The sequence below is a fragment of the Sorex araneus genome, chromosome 1, assembly GCF_027595985.1.
Source record: "Sorex araneus isolate mSorAra2 chromosome 1, mSorAra2.pri, whole genome shotgun sequence".
NCBI classification, from domain to species: domain Eukaryota; kingdom Metazoa; phylum Chordata; class Mammalia; order Eulipotyphla; family Soricidae; genus Sorex; species Sorex araneus.
The window spans coordinates 411,121,840-411,145,582 of NC_073302.1; the positions used below are offsets into that span (position 1 = coordinate 411,121,840).

The 23,743-nt window shown below is 44.6% G+C and overlaps 2 protein-coding genes across 5 annotated transcripts in view; one reads left to right on the plus strand and one right to left on the minus strand.

Annotated features, from left to right (window-relative positions):
* The window catches only part of DOCK4 (dedicator of cytokinesis 4), a 475,344-nt gene extending 455,385 nt beyond the window's left edge, over nt 1-19,959 (minus strand). For all 4 annotated transcript variants that reach the window (XM_004602088.2, XM_055123770.1, XM_055123771.1 and 1 more), the window contains exon 1: nt 19,570-19,959. In XM_004602088.2, coding sequence (XP_004602145.2) covers nt 19,570-19,606 — 37 coding nt within the window. In that variant the 5' untranslated portion in view covers nt 19,607-19,959. The remainder of the gene's footprint in view (nt 1-19,569) is intronic.
* Nucleotides 19,960-20,259: 300 nt separating this feature from the next.
* Nucleotides 20,260-23,743, plus strand: part of ZNF277 (zinc finger protein 277) — a 130,889-nt gene continuing 127,405 nt past the window's right edge. The window contains exon 1 of the mRNA XM_004602255.2: nt 20,260-20,391. Coding sequence (XP_004602312.1) covers nt 20,307-20,391 — 85 coding nt within the window. The 5' untranslated portion in view covers nt 20,260-20,306. The remainder of the gene's footprint in view (nt 20,392-23,743) is intronic.

The window sequence follows — 23,743 nt, forward strand, 5'->3', positions numbered from 1 at the left end:
TGAAATCTTAGGCAGGTTCTATGACATCTTTGTGGCTCAGTTTCTCACTTGTAAAATTGGGGTAACAGTGTCCATACCATGCAATTGTCGTGAGCATCAAATGAGCATCAATTGTCGTGAGCATACACAACTTTGCATGGTGTTTGACACATAGTAAGAGTTCAGTAAATGTTTGCTATTATTAGCAAAGCAAGGCATTGCCTGGATTAGTCCGTCACCATAAAATATGGCTGCTGTAACAATCTGACAGCCTATTAACGTTGGAGCTGATGTAGAGATGCCAACACAAGAATATTCTGTTCTTAACGAGACACCCGCACAGTAACTGGGACTTGCACCCAATGCCCACAATAATTTTCTTTTTAAGAAATTTTCTTTTTAAGACTATTAAAAACACCAAGAATATCAGGACCTCCTCTAGAGTACTTTGAGAATCCTGCAAAACATATTAAGAGAAATAAGAGTTAGACATCAAAATAGTGTGAAACTCAAAGAGATGATAAGAAGAGGAGACGAGTCCCTTATTACATATTTGGTGCATATATTTACATTTGCTTCTCTTTTGTCAAAAGGCATATACCCCTGAGTACTGCCAGTGTCCTGGCGGTGCCCAGCAGCACAGGGTTTGGTTGGCTGAAAATTGTTGGGAATGATCCCTGGATTCCCTGAACACTACCTGGGAGTCCCCCACCCACCCCCCGCAAATAAAAAAATTTAAAAAGTGAATATTATTATTATTGTCACTGTCACTGTCATCCCGTTGCTCACTGATTTATTCAAGCGGGCACCAGTAACGTCTCTCATTGAGAGACTTATTGTTACTGTTTTTGGCATATCCAATACGCCACGGGTAGCTTGCCAGGCTCTGCCGTGCAGGCTCGATACTCTCGGTAGCTTGCCGGGCTCTCCGAGAGGGGCAGAGGAATCAAACACGGGTCAGCCAAGTGAAAGGCAAACGCCCTACCGCTATGCTATCGCTCCTACGTGGGGGAAAAAAGCAAAACTTTCTAAAAGTTCACTGAGAGAAACTAGCACTTGTCATTTGCCTTTCTTAAAAAACAGAATAGTTGCCTCCATCACTAAAATACGTATGCAAAAATACTTAAAATTTCCAAGATTTAACACTGAAGTAATTAATCTGTGTATTATAACCATTCTACGGTCAGATAATTATGCTCATAAAAAAAGGTTGACAAACTGCAGAAGGCATTTCCCTTCTGAGTAAATTTAGGAGAAATAAACTGAAAATTCAGAATTTAGGAAATATAGAAAGTTCAGGAATTTTGATGTCCTCATGCCTTAAGACTTTATCTCCATTAATTTCCTAATCTTAAATATCTATTCAATAGCCACATTTACTGTGTTTGCGAAATCCTCCCCTCAGCCTCCTCCAAGCCCCACCCCATCTTATTTTCATAGCTGTTTGTGTGGAACTATAACAAAGGGGTTTTATGATGTCTCTATGCCCTCTGCTTTTTGCAAGTCTTTGTGTGAATGGCTCAAGAGAACTGCGTTCAGGAAAGAAAAGCAATGGTAAAGGTCTGTGTTAGCTCACAAAAGCCACCATTTCTCAGGTGGAAAATAGTAATGTCATGCCATGATGACATTTTGCCATGTGTCACAATGATTAACAGTCCTAATTTTTTCCAATTAGCAAAGTAATCACAACCAATCTTTGGAATTTGACCAGTCTAGCATACAATGGTCTATGAGAGTTTATAATTTGAATGTGGGATAAAACCCCAGATGAATCTTTCTTTTTGACAGCTAAGTATAATATTATATTTCCATTACTTAACTCTTCACAACTAAAAAAAAAAGCTCCATGAAATAAATTATTTGCAAATCTAGCACCTTTAATCTATTTGTTTTCTTTGAATTGGTACAGTGTGACTCAAAAAGAGAGATGAGATTTTGTGTGTTCATTTGAATAATCTACCAACTAATTTGGACCACCAGTGTAATATTTGACAAATACTAAAAATCACAGAAACTTAATTTAAAAAAAAATACATAAAGTTGCAAAATGCAGTTCATTGTCTGGCAGAAGAAACCACCACAAAGGGCAAATGTTTCATACAGTTTCCCTTCACTTACCTAAACACAAACTCAAGCATTCAGTAATACAATATTCCAGACTGTTCCACTGAGATCTAGAGTATCCAGGCATCTGTCACTTGTTAACAATGAACTTTAGAATTTCAAAGACACTTAGAGAGCAACTTACCCAATACTGTGGTTTTACAGAGAGACTCTAAGAAAGCCCTAAGAGATGAATGCATTGTAACAATCTAGTTACTGAGCGATGAGAAATTGGAACTGTTACTTTTAAAATATACACTCAAGCAACCTCTTCAAGTAGGTACATTATAGGATGATGGCATCAAACAAATGAATTTTTCAGACCTGAATAGGTTTACTGCATCAACAAAACTGGTGCAGATTTGCCCACATGGCACCTGTGCGCTAGAAAATACAGCTATTCCACGGTAACACGTAGCTCCCTAACCTGCCACAGAAAGCAGAAAGATACCAGCTATTCAAGGCACACTGGACATGAGTGTCAAAGCTTGCTGTAATTGAAATTTACCTGTGATCTTCCAGTCTCTTCTGAAAACATTCCACTGGGTCAGTGATGGTTATGTTTTGGCTTTTACAATACAATTTCCTTATTCTCTTATTTTTAAAAATAAATTCTTAGAATCTTATATGCGCCCAATAAAAACAGCATCTGATCCTAGCAAATTTTCTATTTTGAAGTTTCTATCTGCTCAGTATCAAAGCAGTGAAAAGAATGATGAGTTTATCGATCAGGATAGAGAAGAGTTAGAGCAAATGTCGAGCATGTGTGGGAACCAGATACTGGACCATTTGGGTCCCCAATCACCAGGTATAGCTCAGGAGATCAGCCCCACCCCCACCCTAAGCACTGCTAGGTGTGACCATGGTGGTCATCAGCTCTGCAGGATGGCCTGGTGGGTGATGCCCAGTACCTGGGTCTAGTAATGAAACTGAACCATCCAAATTCCAGCCATCCTGAACCTGTGATACCATACACATGGGCATGGCAGATGCCTTCTCACAATGCATTGCAATAAACAAGACTATCCTCATGAAAACAAAAATTTAAGAAATGGTCAGATATAAGTGACATCTCTTCAGCCGGGCCATATATCTACATTTTGTTGTGGATGCACAGCAAAGTAAATGTATGTTTTGTATTTTTTTTCTCACCCAGGAGTAATTGCCTATTTTGTAGCAATTTTGTTGCTGTGTGTGTGTGTGTGTGTGTGTGAATACAAGCTTACCTTTCAATCTCAGGGCTCTCTCATATGGTGAAGGGAGGCTAAGAAACTTGGTTGCAAAGCTGAATCACTATAAAAGTGGGGAAAACATTCAAAAGCTGGAGGAAGTGCTAGAAGTGTCTAGGACACAATGTTAGCCAGAAATTGTTCTGTATACAATTGACCATTACATGATGGCCAGAGCATGTGACAAACAGACGTGCCTGAACATCTTCTGGCATTTAAACCGAGTCTGGCAGCCATATGCTATCACAGAGATTTTACTTGTAAATACTCTTTAAGGAAAAAAAAAAGACCTAATCAAATAAAACTTTTTCTTTGCAGAAAGGAAGCGACAAGGGGTGGTGATCACACCTGGAGGTGTCCAGACTTCTCGCAGGAAAGACATGCATGCAGCCCTTTAAGCTATCTCTGTGGACCTAAAACTTATTTTTAGGGCTGGAGTGATAGCACAGCGGGTAGGGCATTTGCCTTGCACGAGGCCCACCCAGGTTCGAATCCCAGCATCCCATACGGTCCCCTGAGGACTGCCTGGGGTGATTCCTAGGTGCATGAGCCAGGTGTGATCCCTGTGCATTGCCGGGTGTGACCCAAAAAGCAAAAAAAAAAAAAACAAAAAAAAAACACCTTATTTTTATACTCTATATTATATCATCGTGTAGCAAGTACTATACAAGCAACAGAGAAGAGAAAAACATATCCAGCCCTATTTTCTTTTTACTGTTCTGGTTTGGTTTGGTTTGGTTTGGGGAGCATATCCAGAGATGGTCAAGACTAACTCCTGGCCCTGCGTTCAGGGATCACTCCTTCATTCCTGGCAGGACTCAGGGGACCAAATAGAGTGCCAGGAATCTGAATCCTTGTCAGCTGTGTGCAAATTATGCACCCTACCCACTGTCCTCTCTGGCCATTCCTGCCCCATTTTGATAGAGCTCGAGGTTATCAGGCTTCTTCATGAAATTATCCTTAACTGAAAACAACATTGTTTCTATTTCGGTATGCATTTTTGTTTTGGAGGGATTACATCCAGCAGTGCTTGGACATCTGGACATCACGCCCTGGCCACGCAGTGTCAGAGCCCCAAACCGCAGAGCACGTACTCAGCCCTTCAAGCTCCCTGCCCAGCCCCTCTTGTCTTTATTTTCTCTCTGGATTGCTTTAGTGCCAATGTCTTATGTTTACAGAGCAAACAGAACCATGCTATATGTTTCAGGATTAACGTTAGGTAATTTTATATAAATTCTGTCATTTTTCTCTGGCAAATCCTGGTCTTCTTCTGGGTCAACACTTGAGGATGTCAGGAGCATAAGCCCGACTAGATTGGTGGAGCTCAGAGCCTGATCTATACATTCTGGATGACTCGGTCTACATACTTAAAAATTACTATAAGACACTAAACTTAGAGCTTTGGTCCTCATCAAGGAGTGCATCCGCTATGGTCTCAATGTTTACACACTCCCTAAGTTTATACACTGGGATCTGCTGCCCATGTGATTTTATTTTGTTGTTGGTTGGCTGGTTAGTTTTAGAGCACTCTTAAACTAGCCCTAAACCAGGGCTACTCCTGACTCTAAGCTCAGGGATCATTCCTAGGGAGACCATTTGTGGTGTCAGGGATCAAAGCAGGGTAGGCTACATGCAAGGCAAATGCCTTACCCACTTTACTATTTCTTTGACCCATGTCCATGAGATTTTGTTAAGAATCGAGGCCTTTGGGAGATCTTAGCTCATGCCTGTAGAAGATTTAGGAATGGAATTATGCCTTACAAGAGACCCCACAAAGTTCCTAACCCTTTCCACCATGTGAGGACAGAGGAAGAAGCCTCATGAGAACCTGACCGTGCCGCACCTTAACCTAGGGACTCTTAGCCTCCAAAATGGGAGCAATAAATTTATGTTATGTATTAGTCATACGTGAGGCTCATCTGAACGTGTGGAGAGGGGCATTGAGCATGGCTCTGGCTGGGTTCTGGAGGTCTTCGGCAGCGGGGGCTCTGCTCGGGGCGGGGAGAGAAACTCAACCCACCCTCTCCGAGGGGCCCTGGTGAAGACAGCCAGGCATGGGGGCAAGAGACTCTGCATCACTCTCTTCCGGGAGCATGAAGGAACCGGCAGAGGAACCCACGTGTGTGGGACCTGGGGCTGAGATCTCCAAGCCTGCTCAGATCGGGACTGGGTCTCTTTTGCCCAGACCCCCCATTTTCCAGTAGCTAGGCAGTCACACCCAGAAACTGCCCCCAGCGCCGTATAATCCCATCAACAGCAAACATCCAGAGACTACAAAACCAAGCTCCCGGAAGCATGCAGCCATGACATCTTCTAGCCCAGTTCTCCCTCTCGGAGAACCTGCCAGCTACCGAGAGTTTCCTGCCCGCATGGTAGAGCCTGGCAAGCTCCCTGTGGCGTATTCATATGCCCAAACCAGTAACAATGATGATGGGTCTCATTCCCCTGACCCTGAAAGAACCTCCAATGTGGCACTGTTGGGAAGGACAAGTAAAGAGAGGCTTCTAAAATCTCAGGGCTAGGACAAATGGAGATGTTACTGAGACGGCTCAAGAAAATCAATGATCAATGGGATGATGATGACGATGATGATGATGATGATGATGATGATGATGGTGATGATTAGTCATGCAGTCTATGATATTTTGGTACAGTGGTCCATAGGGATAATATACCATTTATTCATTGATGGAACACTTGGGGAACCCACTAAAAGTTCCCTCTGTTACCCGCCAAGGAAATCAAGCTGAGCAGCCAGAATTTTGGGGCTCAAGATCTTCAAGAGTCCACAGCAAGGACTGGACAGAGAGCACAGCAAGGTAGGGGTGCTTGCCTTGTATACGGCCCACCAGGGTTCAATCCTCAGCACCCCATATGGTCCACCAAACCTTGCCAGAAGTGATCCCTGCACACAGCGTGAAAGCCAAAAATATACCCTGAGCATGCCAGGTGTGGTCTGAAGGAGGGGAAAAAGAAAAAAAATTTGCAGAGAGGAAGCTTGTGGTGCAACCGTGGAAGGAAGAACAGCTTGCATTCCTGCTGGGAGGAGCTGGAAATGGAAGCTCTTAGAGACGAGACACCAGGACTAGGTTTTCCAGGTAATAGAAGGAAGAAGCAATGGCCCGGGCAGGCAGTTTCAGCCAAGTGCAGAGGTATGGATTCTGATGATGCGTGTGCAGGAGGGAGAGGCACGGGACTGGACTGCAAACAGGAGCGAACTGATAGCAGAGCCTTGTGTGCTAGGAAATGATTTTGGACTCTGTCCAAGTTAACAGGAAACACTGCAGGCTTTTTTAAAAAAAAATTTGGGGTGTTTTTGTTAGTTTGTTTGTTTGGGGGCCACACCCTGCAATGCTCATGAGTTGCTTTTGGCTCTGCACTCAGGAATCACTCCTGAGTGTGCTCGGAGGACTGTATGGGACCCTATAGCTTGAACCCTGAAACAGGGTTTTTGTTTTTTTCCAGAAGCACTACAACCAATTTGCTGCATAACAAAGCTCACAGGTAGGACCTGAGCAATAGTACTACAGACAGGGCACTTGCCTTGCACAGGCCTGATCTGGGTTCAATCCCCAGCACCCCATAGGGTCCCCTGAGCCCCGCTGAGAATGAGTTCTGAGCACAGAGCCAGGAGTAACCCCTGAACACAGCTGAGTGTGGCCCAAAACAAACCCCACCCCCTCTAAAAAAGTCCCAAGTGAGGCTGGAACCACAGTAGAGAAGTCAAGGTTCTTGCACATGGCCAACCCCAGCACAACGTATGGTCCCCCAGCACTCAGGAGAGATCACCTCCCCCACTCCCCAAAACAAAACAAAACAAAAAAAAAAATATTTAAAATTCAAAGCAAGGGAGCTGGAGCGATAGCACAGCGGGTAGGGTGTTTGCCTTGCATGCAGCCGACCTGAGTTCTAATCCCAGCATCCCATATGGTCCCTTGAGCACCGCCAGGGGTGATTCCTGAGTGAAGAGCCAGGAGTAACCCTGTGCATCACCGGGTATGACCCAAAAATCAAAAAAATAAAAATAAAATAAAATAAAATTCAAAGCATGTTCTAGAATGAGAAAAGACCTTAGGTCTTAAACATAGGCAAAATCAGGAGACAGCTACTATAATCCAGACAAGAGCCCCCCCCCCCAGCACATCAGGGCACCTTACAGCACTACAGCCCTGCAGGATGAAACTTCTCTGAGCCTGGAGGGGCAGAGTGGGAAAGCAGGACCGGGCAAAACAAATGCTTCCAAGAACAAAACCTCAAGCCTCAGATCAGATATTTCTGCCTGCTCCAGTCAGAGCCTAGCCTCCTTTCTTTCCGCTCTCCTTCCTGGAATCACTGCGGCCACCAAGACTCGGGTTCAACCTCAGAGTTCCTCCACGGTCCCGGTGAGACCTCACAGGTAGATGTACCTTTATTATCTTCCGGTCAGAAAGCACTTTTTGAGCCTCAGCCTTCAGTTCCTATTCCCACCACCCCGCTGGCTCCCAGCTTCATCTCCTGACCCATCCAGCAGGTCCCACCCCCAGGATAAATATGGAATTCACACCAGTATCTGGGTTGAAAAGTACAGTATGGGGAGCAATATATCTGGAACCCCCAAACTTGTAAGCGGGCAGCTATAGTGCTCAGCATGGTACCCTGGCACTACAGAACAACAGTAAGCTTAAGTCTCAGCTCAGCCTATTACCAGCGGGGCCCTGGAGAGCCTTGGGCTATAAGCACAGAGTCCAGTCACACAGGACAAGCTCCGGGTAGGCAAGCATCCCAGTGTCGAATTTTCCTCTGCGTATCCCCTCTTAATTTTCCGTCACTCCAACATTAACTGTGGTTTTACGAATCTTATATTGATTATTAAACTCTTGAAGGTCAGTAAATAGAAAAGAGATGTAATAAATACTAAACCTATCTTTCTGCTAGTCTTCGAAGAAAATCATGAGCAATAACAAACCAAAAAAATAACAATCCCAGGGATGGAGAGATAGTACAGGAGCTAAGACACTTGCCTCGCATGCAACTGTGGTGGGTGAAATCCTGGTTTGAATCCTGGCACCCAATATGAACCCCTGAACCCCAAGCACCCCTGGGGTTGCTCCTGAGCACTGAGCCAGGAATATCACCTCAGCACTACCTGGTGTGGCCCCAAGTGCAAGAGAAAATACAAGACAACCCCTTGTCTAAGAAACTGAAGGTGGGTCAGATGAAAGAAATGGCAGGGAGGGGCCTGCAGAGAGGCGGAAATTACCCCGTCGCAGAGGAAAAGGTTTGCCCGCTATTTAAAGCACAGCTCCACTCAGGTGTTTATGTTGGACAATCTCGGTAGCTTGTGACTCACTCCTACTGGGACTATCTCAAAATGAGAACTTCTGTTCTTCTGTACAAGTTCTGAGTTTTCCAGGATATGAGACACTCCCTCCTCGAGGCTGTTTCCTCAGGCCCACAAGTGAATAATATAGCGCTATCCCAAGTCCTTATCTTAATTTTAAAGCTTGAGGGGAAATATCTGTCAACCTTCACACTGATTTCTCAGTGATATGTTTATGCAACTACCTTACTGAGTGAATATTTAAAGAAAAATAGGATAACGCCTACCTTAAGAAAAGGTTGCTAAACTAAGAGAGATAAAAATCATAAGACGCTGCGAGCTTCTCTTGGTCAGAGATGCAGTCCATACCTATTTGTGTGGCCATCAAAGCAACCACAATGCTGTACACATAATTGACATGCCTAATAAACAATAACGTAACATAAACACATTTTACGTCAATGTGTCATAGCACATGCCTTTAAACTTCACTAAGAAAAAAAAAAAAGGAGTGCATCAACTCTTCAGGAGGATATACTTACTACCTGCTATCAGAAACACACATTAAAGAACAAAATATGAGAGGGAAAAACCAAGTACCACTTTATTCTCCTTAGACACATGGCTTTCAACACTGAGAGATGTCTCATACCAAAGTTTCAGAGAACAGAACCTCATCTGTCTTTTTTTAAATACTCACCAAGTTTTCTTGGGGGTGGGGAGTTTGGGAATTGCGATGACTAGGGGTTGTGTCTGTTTGTATTATAAATAATTTCATCTGGAAGATAGGAATTCCAAGACCCAATACTTTGAAGGCATTCAAACAGATTTGATCATTTAAGACAATGTAAACAAGTTTGCAAAATACCATTCAAACAAAGAAGTATCTGAGGTTATTAGAAGATAACTATCATCAAACAGCCTGATTCAATTAACTCTGTGCTTCTAGAAACAAGCTAGGGGAGTTAGATTTTAGACCACAGAAAGGACCTATAATAATTATATCCATTACAATGAGGTTCAGGATTAGGCTTCTCTCTCTTTTTTTGTTCTTTTGATGTCTAAAATTGTCTTAATTCATCGTAGCAAGTTATCTCAACTGCCATAAAAAACATACCATAAACTAGGTGGTTTAAGCAACAAAACTTATTTTTCTCTCAGTTCTGTAGGTCAAAAATCCCAGGTCAAGGTCTGACAGGGCTGACTTCTAGTGAGAATCCTCTTTCTAACTTGTAAATAGTTGCTTTCACGCTCATGGCTTTCTCAGGAGTATAGAATGATTTGACTGTCTATGGTTTCTTATAAGGATACTAATCACAATGGCTTAGGGACCCACCATTATGATCTCATTTATCCTTAATTACCTCCTTACTCATGTACCAAAATTTAAGGGGATTAGAGCATCAACAAGTGAATTTTGGAGAGACACAAGCATTCAGACCATCTTACCTGAGAATAAGCAATAATTCCCCATATTTGTTTAAAAAAATCTCATAAAGCTGTTGACTCTCTATGTTGACCAGCTTCGCTTGCCTATATCGTCAAAGGGTTCACTGTCTCCCAGGACAACAGTTTATGGAGAAAACAAAGGAAGAAAGGAAGAAAGGAAGGAAGGAAGGAAGTGAGAGAGAAAGGAAGGAAGGAAGGAAGGAAGGAAGGAAGGAAGGAAGGAAGGAAGGAAGGAAGGAAGGAAGGAAGGAAGGAAGGAAGGAAGGAAGGAAGGAGAGAAAGAAAGAGAAAGAAAGAAAGGAAGGAAGGAAGGAAGGAAGGAAGGAAGGAAGGAAGGAAGGAAGGAAGGAAGGAAGGAAGGAAGGAAGGAAGGAAGGAAGGAAGGAAGGAAGCTGAGCAGGGAAATCAACAACATCTATCTCTCAAATAAACATTTGATGAAGAAAACAGCAATTTTAATCTTACATGAATCCATTTGAAGTTCTTTTTCAAAGAAGGCTTAGGCTCTTTTCAAAGACTCATATCCCAAGGCCATATGAAAGCACAGCTTCACTGTGGCAACTGTGGAATGAACAGGGCAGTGCCACTGCCAGAAATCAAGCTGGTAGAGCTGGGAAAGCCACTTGGAAACTTTGGAACAGCGGACTTCCTGGTTAGAAATACCGAACGAAAGCAAGCTTCCCAGACTCAACTTCCACATGTCTAACCTCCATCCTGTGAACTCGATTTAAAAAGTCAAGCTAGGTTCATAAGAGTTTATACAATTTTTTTATACAATTTTTAAATGGTAATAAATTCACACTAATTTGGGAAGTGACTGAAAATTAGAAAGTTGAAAGAAGCTGTGTGTGCACACACACTCTTTGACTTTGTGATTTCTAAAAGGTACTACCTATTTACCTCCCATCCTCCCTCCCACACACAAATAAAAACCCTGTATGCACAAATGTATTGCCCTGCATATTTCAACATTTCCACTCTGCAGCTATCTGGATATACTTTCATGATGTTTGAAGGAAGTATAAATCTTGTTTATTGAAATATTATTTGTACATTCTGCTTTTCAACATGCTGTTGGGAAAACCTCACAAACATGCACAATCTGGCATGAGATATTTGTTTCAGAGAAAACTGTCACATAAATAGAAATAACTAATGTCTTAGCCAGGCAATGCACTAATGGGAAGCAAGGAAGACCATAAAATTTAGTTTACTACCAACCCTAAATGGACAGCTAATATTTCTTACTTTAGAGTCCCCTGTACCCATATTAATAAAGTGCCTTAAGATGACTGCTCTCTGGAAATTTAGGACCTGTCATTTTAAAACACAGAACTGACAACCACAGTACACAATCAAAATCAATACAACTGATAAAATCCTATCTATGCTGATCATTTTAGTCATTCCACATGAATGAATGACTGTAAGCATGTTCATCAGTCCAGAACTTTCCTCTGTCCCAAGTCTACTTCCAACTAGAAATTACCACCTCATATTTGATATTACAGAAAATTCAAGGGGGCATATCCCCCCTTCCACCACCACTCCTCTACTCCTCTCTCTCTCTCTCTTCCTCCCTCTCTCTCTCTCACACACACACATACACACGCACACACTCCCTCCCTTTCTCCCTCTTCCTCTCCCTCTCTCCCCTCTCTTAAATGTGCCCCTCTCCTAAATGTGATTTTTTCCATCCATATTTCACCATACAAAACTCCTTACCTGGTTCAGTACAGTACTTCCTCTCATTTTACCTATTACAACAATCTTTCCTTCCTCATTTTGTGCCACACCCCCCTCGTAAGCACAATGTACAGATCTGAAGCTCAATGCTTCTCATATTTCCAATCAAGAGGAATTTTTTTCCGAGTTTGCTGATCATTTCCATTTCTGAACAAAAAGATGGCTCCCTTCAGTACATTAACTGCATTTTTTCTGTACACTACAAAGTTGTGTGGTTTTAATAAAAAAAAAAAAACTTGATTTCTTTTCTCAAGTAACACACAATACCAGCAATATCTTTAGTAAACAAAATCACCTGTGAAATTATCTCCTTTCTTGACCACACAATGTCAACATATAAGCAATCAATTAATATGCAGATTAAATTTATTAAACTATTTCAGTACTGTCATACATGTTGTTTCACAGACAATGGAACAAGAACTCTGTGCAGAAGGGTTTTATTGCTATTTGTTTTTCCATGTACACTCCGAGAAGTGAGACTACCAAATCAAACTCCTGCCAATACCTGCCATGTTAGGCAAATGGCACAACGGGTAAAGAGCAGGCTGAGCCTTAGCGCTTCTGGGTTTCAGTCCTGGCTCCACCGTTTCCTCTGTGACCTTGGGCAAGAGACTTTCCCTTTCCATAACCCTTTCCTGAGAAACAAGTGATAAATGAATCTTCCCCATGGAGTTGTCAGAAGGATCAAATGACAAAACATGACAGGTTCTGAGAACTATGTTGGCAAAAAGCAAGTGTTGTACAAGCTAATATAAATATGAATTTGTACTTGATACATATTTGTTTATTCATGTTTCCAAATAAGTTTTTCTAAAAGAACATATTAATTTTCAGAAAAAACCAGCAGAGTGGTACATATTATTTTTACTGCATCATTGTTACCAAAAGGTACCAATATTTTTGTCCTTTTTTTTTAATGATTCTAATTTAGTTACTATTGGGTAAATAAAGATATCCATGAATTCTTACTTGGTACACATATTTTGTGAACATTAGGCAGTTAAAAACAGTTGTTCCTTACATATATTTAATTGGTTTAAAAGTGATAATAGGGTGGCCGGAGCAAAACAGCAGGTAAGACACTTGCCTAGCATGCAGCGGATCTGGGGTTGATCCCTGGCACCATTATGATGTCAGAGTCCACCAGGAGTGATCCCTGAATGCAGATCCAGGAGTAAGCCCTGAGCTTACTCCTGGATTCGGACCAAAACACAAAACAAAAGGAAAAAAATTGGGGGCTAGAAAGATAGTTCAGTGGATAGCGTGTTTGCCTGTCCATGAGGTTGGCCTGGGTGTGGCCACAACACCAAAATAAATAAATAAAATGACAATAGGCTTGAGGAGTTTTACTTTTTATTTCTTTAATCTTATACAAACTCTGGTCAAAACAAGCTTACCAGTTTGGTTTGTTTTGTTTTGCTTTAAGAGAACAAGTTACACAAGCTGCTGTGATGCCTGTAATAACAATAAGCAACACACACACACACACACAAAATAAAAAAGGTAGCAAAGAAGACTGGTGGGTGACACTCTTAGAGTTGGCAATCCTCCATTGCCAAGATACCTATTATATTTATTCCAGAGAGACTATCAGAGGAAAAAAGATCCAAAACACATCATCACATGGCTGATACCAGATCTTGCTAAAAGATTCTAGAAGGAAGACAATGAAATAACTTAAACAATGTATATGTGAGGTTTGAATATTCAGTCCATCATTAATGGAAACATGACATCATTCAGGGAATTACGTGGAAGGGCGAGAGGGCATGCCTGGGCTCGGCTCAGTCCCAGCAGTGAAAGGTTCCTCTAAGGGTCCTGGAGTACCACTGGGTATGACCCAGTAACAAACAGAAACAAAAGGTATATAAAAAGACTAAAACTGAAGGAAAACTGTAAGATATAAAATTTTAAATCAAGAAACCAGCACAATAGTACAGCGGGTAAGGTGCTTGCTTTGTATGAAGTCAACCCTCATTCAATCCCCAGTACCACATATAGTCCCCTGAGCCCTAAGAGGAGTGATCCCTGAAAGCAGAGCCAGGAGTAAGCTTTGAGTACAGCCAGATGTGGCCCAAAACAACAATTCCATGCCAATGCTTCAACTAAAGTTGACTAAAAAGTCACTAAGGCCTGAATTCCAGTACCTCCTGATCATAAATGTGGCATCCACAGCAAGAGTTTTTCAAACTATGCATCAAGACCCATCAATGAGTCATGAAGTCAGTGACAGTATTTCTCTTTTTTAATTAAAAAGAATGAAACATCAAATGATGCACAGGCAAATATTTTTAATTACATATGTGTGGAGTAGTGTTGGTGTTTGTGCATATGCCTGGTCAGGAAATCAAATGTAATTCCTAATAAGGTGATAGTCAATCAAGACTCAAAGCCACAGATCACTTCTTCAAAGTGACTACTTTCACATCATGTCAGTGATTTGTTTCCTCATCTCTCGAAAGAAAACGATTCTCCTGGAGTGCAGGCCCTCAAACATTTTCATACCACTTTTGTCCACTCTGAACCACGATAGCATTCTGGTTGCGTTTTCTTGGAGTTTTCTGTTTCCCTACATGCTCACAGCAAAAAGCTACAAGGAGAGGGACATTCTGAATTAAGAACTATTCTGAAATCATGGGGTCCATTTGGAAATGGCTAGCAGAGCAAAAAGCAGGAAAATCCAAAGTTTCTTGGCATTTTTGAATAATCTCCTTTGCAGCAGCTGGAGGGTGGGTGGGGCAGGCACAGGAAACAAGGAAAGGAAAGGCGACATCTCTGTGCTACTGTGCAACCTTGTAAAAGAATTGTCACTTAGGAGAAGGGCCAAAGGGAGCAAACATGTTTTATAGGCTATTCCCACAGGAGGCCAGACCCAGAACATCAGCCACCGTCCATTGTCTACACTGCCCGTCCTTGGAGAAATAAATCACTCCTTTCTTTTTACCTCTTAGAGTTTAAGGTCTTTTGTCAGGATCTAAATGCCACAAACAATTCCAAGCGGGACATAATGCGGGTTACTTTTCTTCTTGTTTCAGTGCTGGGGATCAAATCTAGGTCTCATTCCTGCAAGGCACACGCTTGACCACTGAGTCACATCCTTGGCCCTATAAGGCGCATCATTGTTTCACTACACATTGTTATCTGGACACATGGTACCACAAATAGGAAACATCTTGGGATACCGCTTAAGATGTTTAGGTAAGAAGAAACATAAGAAGAAAGCACTTCTGAAGGAAAAGACACCAATGATCTCATAGAGATAAGAGAAGGTATCTGCTCGTAAAAGAGAGGGCACATAGAAGGAATGCCCTGGAGTAGGGAGATGACAAAGGGTAGGACACATGCTCTGCATGTAGGAACCCTGGGTTTGAACCCTAGCACTCCATGAGTCCCAAAACAGCCCTTTCTTCAATTCTTCGCTACCCGCCCAAAAGCAAAAGAGGGAGGGGGGAGGAGGGGGATGTGATTCCTACTTTATGAATGTCAAAAGCCACTTCAAGAGGAATGGAGGAGAGGAATACTTGTGAGAATTCAGAAATACTTGTACTGTAATACTTCACTTTTAAAACATCATACATGGAGTAGGAGAGAAAGTACAGCAGTAGAACGATTGCTTTGCATGCAGCAGACCTAGGTTTAATCCCCAATATCTCCTATGGTTCCTCAAGCCCCGCCAGGAGTATTCCCTGAGAGCAGAGCTAAGAGTCAGCCCTGACCATAGCTGGTGTGGCCCTAAACAAAAGGGAAAAAATTTAATTAAAAGAAATAAAAAATAAAATGCCATACACAACCTTCAGATCAGGTCATCCTGAGCACACTTCTTTTTCACCAGGTTCAGGGGTTATTTTCCTTTTGCACTGATCAATCCATCCAGGTTCTCCCTCTAAGCTGAGCCAGACTCCCACACTGAAACACACGGCTGAGAGCAGCAGATTTCGGCTCAGAAGACTCATCAGCTCACCTGAGAACACCATGCCTCACTGCCTGGTGAATAAATTAGTGCAAAACCAGAGTTGCTCTGGTCTGAACCTTTTCTTGGATTCATTCCCACCACTTTAAGGGGGATGTGTGGGAGGAAGAGTTGTCACTGGCTGCAGGAGGCTGAGAGTGACCCCAGAAAGTAAGTGAATGAAGGCTTCTGAGTCAGCGCCCCTGGACTTCCCCCAGAAGAGAAGGAAGCAGACTGGGAAAGCAAGCAATCGTCATCTCCATTCAGCTCGCCAGAACTTACCTTTGATATTAGGACACAATAACACACATGGGATGTGTCCCAGCAAAGGAGTCTCTCTCAGGACAATCTCTACATAACAGAGTTGTTTTATAACAAAAGGACTCAACTGCAAGGAATAGCACTTCAGAACTGTAACTAACTGGGAAGCACCTTCGTGGACCCGGAGCATAGAAACCAGAATGGCTGAGTGGCCGCAGGTCACAGAGCTGGCAGGGGTACCAAGCCTCAAACGCAAGCTAAGTAGACTCTACTAAGGAAAAAAAATAGGCTTATCATCATGCCTATCAATTACCTTTGCCAAGAAATAAAGGTCCCAATGCCTTAGGACTCTCATCACAATTCCTACAGTCAGGACACTTAGGGTACACACACATTATACAATGTTTTAAGATAATTCATCAATCAAATGGAGGGGGCAGTGCCCACACAACAAGTTCAAAAGGAACTTCTGGCCAAGAGAGATAGTGCAGAGGTTAAGGGATATCCCTTGCAAGATGGTTAGCCCTAGTACAATCCCCAGTACTGCATACGCACACCCCTCCCCCCACCGCGAGGAGTGACTCAGGAGCACAGAGCCCCAGGGCAAGCCTCTTCCCCCCAAAAAAGGATTTTCTGTCTCTGATAGGCCTTACTGCAGATATAAAATTTAATTTTCTCCATGCTTGTAGGTGCTTGAAACTGAAGATGCATCGCTATTTCAAACATAATTGATGGTAGATAAGAATTATCATTATAAAGTATATAATTCACACCGAAACTTCAGTGAGGTCTTCAAAGACTACAAAGATCAATTTACTTCAAAGAATGAGGAAACTGGATTGCTAATATGTCTGCCAACAGTCAAACACAAGTGCCCAAATTTATAAAAACCAGATGATAAAAGCACATAGACTCACTAAGGTTAATAATAATAGCAACTTCCAGCACTGGCAGCTACAAATAGTGCTTTCTGCGGTGAGAAATTAAGTCCACACACAGTATCCTAGCAAAATTTTCACCACGCACACACACGCACTCCCGCACACACAAAGACTAACAGATGGATTCTAAAACACGGCTAAGCTTTGCCTAAGCCAAATGCTCAAATTTAATAATAAATGACAAACATCCCTCTAAGCGTGATACTGTGTAAATGAGCACGACAGATCCCTGGGCGCTTTCACCTCTCCTCTCACTCCACCTCCTATTCCCAAACCACCTCTTCCACCCGCTCGCACCTCCCCTACTATGCAACCAAATCACAGCCGCCCAGAACCGAGTTGTCTCCTGCAGCCCAGAGCACTTGACTGATAATATCCGGTTTGCCATTCCAGGAAATCCCAGAGTGGGTTTTAAAGCCTCTGCCCACAGCTTGTAAAGAAAAACAAGAGAAGAACTAATCGATAGCAGCACTCCAGCTGTGCCCTGGCACATAAAGAAACCAAGAAAATACGCCCCCCTCCCCACACCCCGTCTTGTCTTATTTAACAGTCGGAAGGGAGCAACATTTGGGATCAACTCCAAAGCCGGGCAATGCTGCTGGTCTGCGCTCCTTTTCGGAGTCTTAAAGCTGGTGACAAGGAGACCCTTTGGTACCGGACTGGTTGGGCAAAGGCAACGTCTTTTCCTATCAAGGGTTAATCTACCCTTGAAAGGTTGGGGTGGGCTGGCAGGGAGGCGGTGGCAAAGAAAAAATAACAATCACAACGTTTACTCCTTGCCAGCAGAGTTCCTGGCAAGGGCTCCCCTTACACTTAGAAGAGAGGGAAAGCTGAGACCCCTTTCCCAAAGGTGGTCCAGAACAAACTATTGTCTTGCCTACCTGCCAAAATAGAAGCCAAGGTAAAAAACATAAGAATGACTTTGTTCCATCAGACGGTCATTCAGGGAACCCTAAAGTCCTCCCCCTCGGCGAAGTTAAAAAAAAAAAGCCCCCGTGACTATGACTCCCTGGAAAGCTTTCTAGAATGTTGTTGTGTTTTGTTTTTTTTTAAAAAAAAAAAAAAGCAGGAAAATGAATTTAGGACAGCCGCAGATACCTACACACAGTCTCTAAGCCTCTGGCTCTGGACCCAATTTTTAAAAAATTCATTAAAGTACGCCAATCAGCAGGACAAAGCATCTATGAAATAAAGATTGTTAGTAAAAAGCCATCATGCTCTCTCCCTGGTAAAAAATCTTCTGAGAGCTCACCAAGGCATTTTGGTCGCAGCGGGCTTGTCAAAAGCGAGGCTGGCTTCTTCATAACCACCCCCTCCAAAAGCACTAACTGTCAAGGGGCGCCCCAGCTGAATGCAAACAAAAAACAAACCAGAAAAAAGAAAAAAAGAAAGAAAGAAAGGGGTGGCGGGGTGGGGGGTCGTGGGGGGGGGGGACTGCGATCGGCCCGCAATGGGAGGAGGGAAAGGAAGAGAGAGTCCCGTATTCATTACTCAACAGTAATGTCCTTTGTTGTTCACCTTTGCACAGAACGGGCGAGCGCGACCCGGTTCCTTCCCCGTCGAACGCCCGAGCCCGGGCCACCCCTTCCCCAACGCCCGCTCCCCGCCTCCCCGGGGTCCGCTCCCTGTTCTCACGCCGTGGGCCGCTCCCGCAGCAACCCACGGCCGCCGGTGCTCACTCCGGCCAGAAGTGCAGAGACTCCGAGCTGAGACTCTGCCCGCGCCTCTCGGAGCGGAGCCGGGGACCGACGGGTCCCCCCTACGCCCCCCTAGCCCGCGCCGCCGCTCCGCGCACGGCCCGCTGCAAAGCCGGGATGGGGAGAGAGAGAGCAGGACGGGGCTCGCCCCGGGCTCGGGAGGGGCGCTCGGGAAGAGCCCCGTGTCACCTTCTGCACTCACTCGGGGAATGCGGCCGCGAGCCCGGGGGCTTGTGCCTCCCGTCTGGGGTTGGGGGGGGGGGGTGATGTTCTTTAGGGTTTGTTTTTTTTTCCCCCCTTTGCTCGTTGTTGGTGGTGGTTCTCCCTTCCACCCTGGGGAAAACGTTGCAGCCCACTGCTGCTGTCTACCCCGCCGTTTGGGTGGAAGAAAGGAAAGGGAAGGAGCGAGAGGATCGCTGTTCGCCCTCCACTTCCAAGCTGACACACACACACACACACACAACACACACACAACACACACACGCACACACATACACACACGACGGGTGTCCACTCCAAACTCCGCACACCGAGCGGGCAGGCGGCGCAGTACTCCCCCACCCCCCCACCACACACACACACACACACACACACACACACACACACACACACACACACACCCGCGACCTCCCCCAGGCGTCCCAGCGCTCCGGAAGCTGCTGCCGGGACCACCGATCCCGCGGTGATGCCCGGAGACCCCAGCGTGCAGCCCTCACTCCAGGGCTGCTGGCTCCCACAAAGCCTTAAACCCGCCGCCACACGATGCCAAGAATTTTTTTTTTAATTTAATTTTTTTTTTTTTTGGTCATTTCCAGCCGGGCGGAGCGCGAGGGGCGCGGGGTGCAAGGACGCGAGACGCGCACCGGGCTCTGGAGCCAGAGCGGAATGAAAAGTTCGCCCCGAGGAGACTCACCCACGCCGTATTTCTCGTGCTCCGTAGGTATCCACATGGTTCACCAGAGGGGGGGGATTCCGGGAGTGCGGGCGGGGAGGGGGTCTTCAGGCTTTTGTAATATCCGCGCCCCGGCTCCGGCTCGCACAACAATGCACAGCTCCCGAGGAGCTGCCAAGCGCTGGAGCCCCGCGCGGCTCGGCGCAGGCTGCGGGCGCTGCGGGCTCGATCTGCGCTGGAGGCTGCCGAAGCCCCGGCGCTTCCTCCGCGCGGCCGAAGCTGCGCCGCCCCGCCGCTCGCCCGCCGGTGACTGCTCACAGTCCTCGGACGCGCTCCCGGGAAGCCGGCGGCGCAGTCATTGTTCTGATTCACTGAACTAAGCGAACACGCCGGGGCACTCTCGGGCGCACCCCCGCCCGCCAGCGCCTCTTCAGCGCTCCCTGCCCACAGCCCCCCCGAAGCACATTGGGATTTGTAGTTCTGGCGGTGAGGTAGTGGAGGGGGCGGGAGAGGCGCTGGGGTGGGAGGAAACGCGCCTCATCCCGGAACAGGGCGGGGCATTCGTGATGGAGGCGGGGATTTGGGGCCTGTCGCCACATTCGATTGGTCTAGAGGAGGGCGGCTGGGCGTGGACGTGGAGGAAACGCCTCCTCGGTGAAGTTTTTTTATTTTTTTCCAACCCTCCGTGAAGTTTTCATTGGGTCTTCGATTTACTCGCCCCGCCCCCTAGCCCCGCCCCTTTTACTCTCGCTCTAGTCATGGCTGCTCCCAAGACCTTGGGGGATGCTACCAAAGTAGACCCTGATAGCAGCCGTCTGGGAGCCGGGGATGTCAGTTATGAAGGTAAGGAGGATGCCGAGGAAGGGTTTGTGCTTTGCCTTCGTTGCTCCTCCCCCGGGGGATTTAACTAATGGCCCAGCAGACCCGTGGAGTCTTTAGCTCTGAGACCACCTGGCCGGGACCGGGCTGAGGGACGAGCGCTAGGACAGGGAGGGGCGGGGTGGAAAAACCGCCGCCCGGTAGGAAGGGGAGAGAAAGTGCGAAGACAGAAATAGCCGGGGACTCTCCTCCGGCGCCTGGCCTCTTTGTGATCGCTGCGGACTGACTGGGTGCGGGTCAGTTTGGGTTAGCGCGTGCGGGATTCCAACTCCGAGAGGAGCGGCTGGCTTCCTCCTCGCCCCGCAGGTCGGAGGGGTGTGGCCTCGAGGGGTGGGGAGTGTCTTTTATTGGGGCTGGAGGCGTCTTTTCGGTGGCTGGCTTGTCCCTTGTGTGTAGAGTTGCTCTGATGGTAGCTGGTGCGGCGTCTGAGAGGAAGGTTGTGTAGTTCCTCGCACCTCCAGGGATCTTCGAGGGAGGGACCTCCCCGGGCTTGTCTTTAGAGACCCAGAGGGAAAAAGAAGTAATCGATTACTTCCTGGAAGTAATGAAAGCCATCACAACTGCTTCCCTACGATTTGACTTTCGAGTTGTCCATCAATCCACTTCAGACAACAAAACCCAAACTTAGAAAGCTGTCTTTTGAAAACCCTTGGAGTCTTGTTAACCCCATTCTCTCTCCAGCTGCCCTTGCCCTACACCCCCCCACACACTTTTATTTTTTCCCGCCTTGGTCTGTAATTTAGCACAGCAGATTGTCTTTTTCTCGTGGCTGGTGTCTGAGGCTTATATTTGATACTAAATTTTGTTGAAGTTTTTTTGTTCGATTTTTTTCTTGCTTTCGCTGTTAAATGAGCTTAATTTTTTTTTATCTCATTCTTGTTGAAATAAGGTGTAATTTCTTCCCTTTTTCCACCAATGAAACTCTAGTTTTGAAATTCTTCTTGTTGGGACTGGAGTGATAGCACAGCTGGTAGGGCATTTGCCTTGCACGCAGCCGACCCGGGTTCGATTCCCAACATCCCTTTTGGTTCCCTGAGCACTGCCAGGGGTGGTTCTTGAGTGCAGAGCCAGGAGTAACCCCTGTGCATCGCCGGGTGTGACCCAAAAAGAAAAAAAAAACATTCTTCTTGCTGAGGAGATAATACAGCAGGCATGGCACTTGCCTTGCATGAGACTGACTGATATGGATTTGTTCCCCAGCACCCCATATGGTCTCCATGAACCCTGCCTCGAGTTATTCCTGGGCATATCTTGGAGTACTCCCTGAGTACCACCCAGTGTGGCCTCAATCCCCAGCACTCAAACAACAACAAAAAAATCTTGGACAGGCAAGCATATGACTTAAATATAGTTATTCACACCCCCAACAGTTCAATTTTGGGTTGGTTATATGGTTGGTAGTTTCCTCATGGTAACAGACTATTAAGGTTTTCTAGATTTTCAAAGTTCCAGAGAGCTATACTTAAACATGATCTCTGGTGAGTTTTTCTTGCAGATCATCTTATCAAAAGAAAATTATATAATTAAATATTTCTTTCTAAAACATTGTAAAATATTTTAAATGATTATTTTTAAATTATGAGATCTCTTGTTGTAAATGTAACAACAAGTCTCGCAATGGAGATGTTACTGGTGCCTGCTCGAGCAAATCAATGAACAATGGGACTACAGTGCTACAGTGCTTTGTTATAAATATTTTTTTAATATTACAAGATGAGGAAGGTAAAACCTGAAAATTGCTCCAATACATTCAGCTCACCAAGTCACAACTGTTAAGGACTTGATAGGTGCTTTTTCTCACATATTCCTGTATGACACACATCTGAGTGTTTGGTTTTTGATTTGTTTATCTCATAATAAAAGTAGATCAGCCTGGAGCCAAGGAGGTAGCCCAGAGAGTCTAGCTGTGTTTTGCATGGGAAGGCTTGGGTTCTATCCCCAGCACCTCCTGGTCCCCATGAGCAAGTTGGGTTATAGCACCTAAGCTCATCCCCAAATCTTCAAACCCTTTCTGGTCCAAAAACAAGATTAGTCGATTTAAGCTCAAAGACTTGCAACCGTCTTTCTCCTAGTAATCTGTACTAGACACTTTCGTACAGTACATTACTGCATCCTCGTTTTCTAGGGACTGAGTCCATTCCCTTCCATCAAATGGATGTACCACACTTTAACCATGCCTCCATTTGTGAACATGCAGTAGGATTTTGAGCTTTCAACATCCTGTTGTGAGCAATAGTTTATTGTACATTTTCTTGCTCACAAGGTGTGTATATCTTGAAGAACCATTGTGTCAAAGGTTACACTTTATAAATTTGGATGTTCAATATACATTCATACCAGTAATATATGAAATTGTCTTTTCATAGAATTAAGTATATTTACAGATAGCAAATATATCGACCAACTGTGAGGAAATCATTACACGAGGAACAATATTTAGATGACTGTTGGATTGAAGTGAGTAACTGAGAGGAAACTTAATTTTCTTTCCAATGTTTAAATTTTGCTTTGAGGCTACACCCAGCAGTGCTCAGAGCTTACCCCTAGCTCTGCACTCAAGGATCACTCCTGGTGGGCTTGGGGGACCACATGGAGTGCTGGGGATTGTACCCGGGTCTGCCCAAGCGCCCTATCACTCCAATCCTTCTGTTCCAATTATTTTTGACAAAAGTATTTATAATTAAGCAACTGTGAATATGCAGAATCTATAACACTAAATGGTTATCTACCCTGGATCAGCATTGTTACTAATTTGTGGCAGTCAGTGGGAGAACTTCGTGATTGATTTTTATGTCATTCTTAATAGGTTGAGTTGCCATTAAAAATCCCCTTAAGTGTCATTTGCTACGTTATTCAATTCCTTTTTAAAGCCTTCTAAATGTGATACAATTTTGGGTAGGAAATAATGATATTAGACATCTACTCATGTTTTTTTGTTAAGCAATCACTAAAATTTGTCTTTCCCAATTAAATAATTTTCTGAAAACTGCCTCTTTTTAATTTTTTTTTATTTTATTGAATCACTGTGAGATACAGTTACAAAGCTATCATGTTTGAGTTTCAGTCATACAATGATTGAACACCCATCCCTCCACCAGTGCACATTTTCCACCACCAATGTCCCAAGTATCCCTCCACCCCATTCCACTTTTCCCCCCTGCCTGTATGGCAGACAATTTTCCCCATACTTTCTCTCTTCTTTTGAGCATTATGGGAAAACTGCCTCTTTCAAGAAGCTTCCTCAAACTCTGCTTAAAATGTCCATCTGTGTATAATACCCAAGAACAAAGTAGAGTGGGGAGTCTTTGTATTGGAA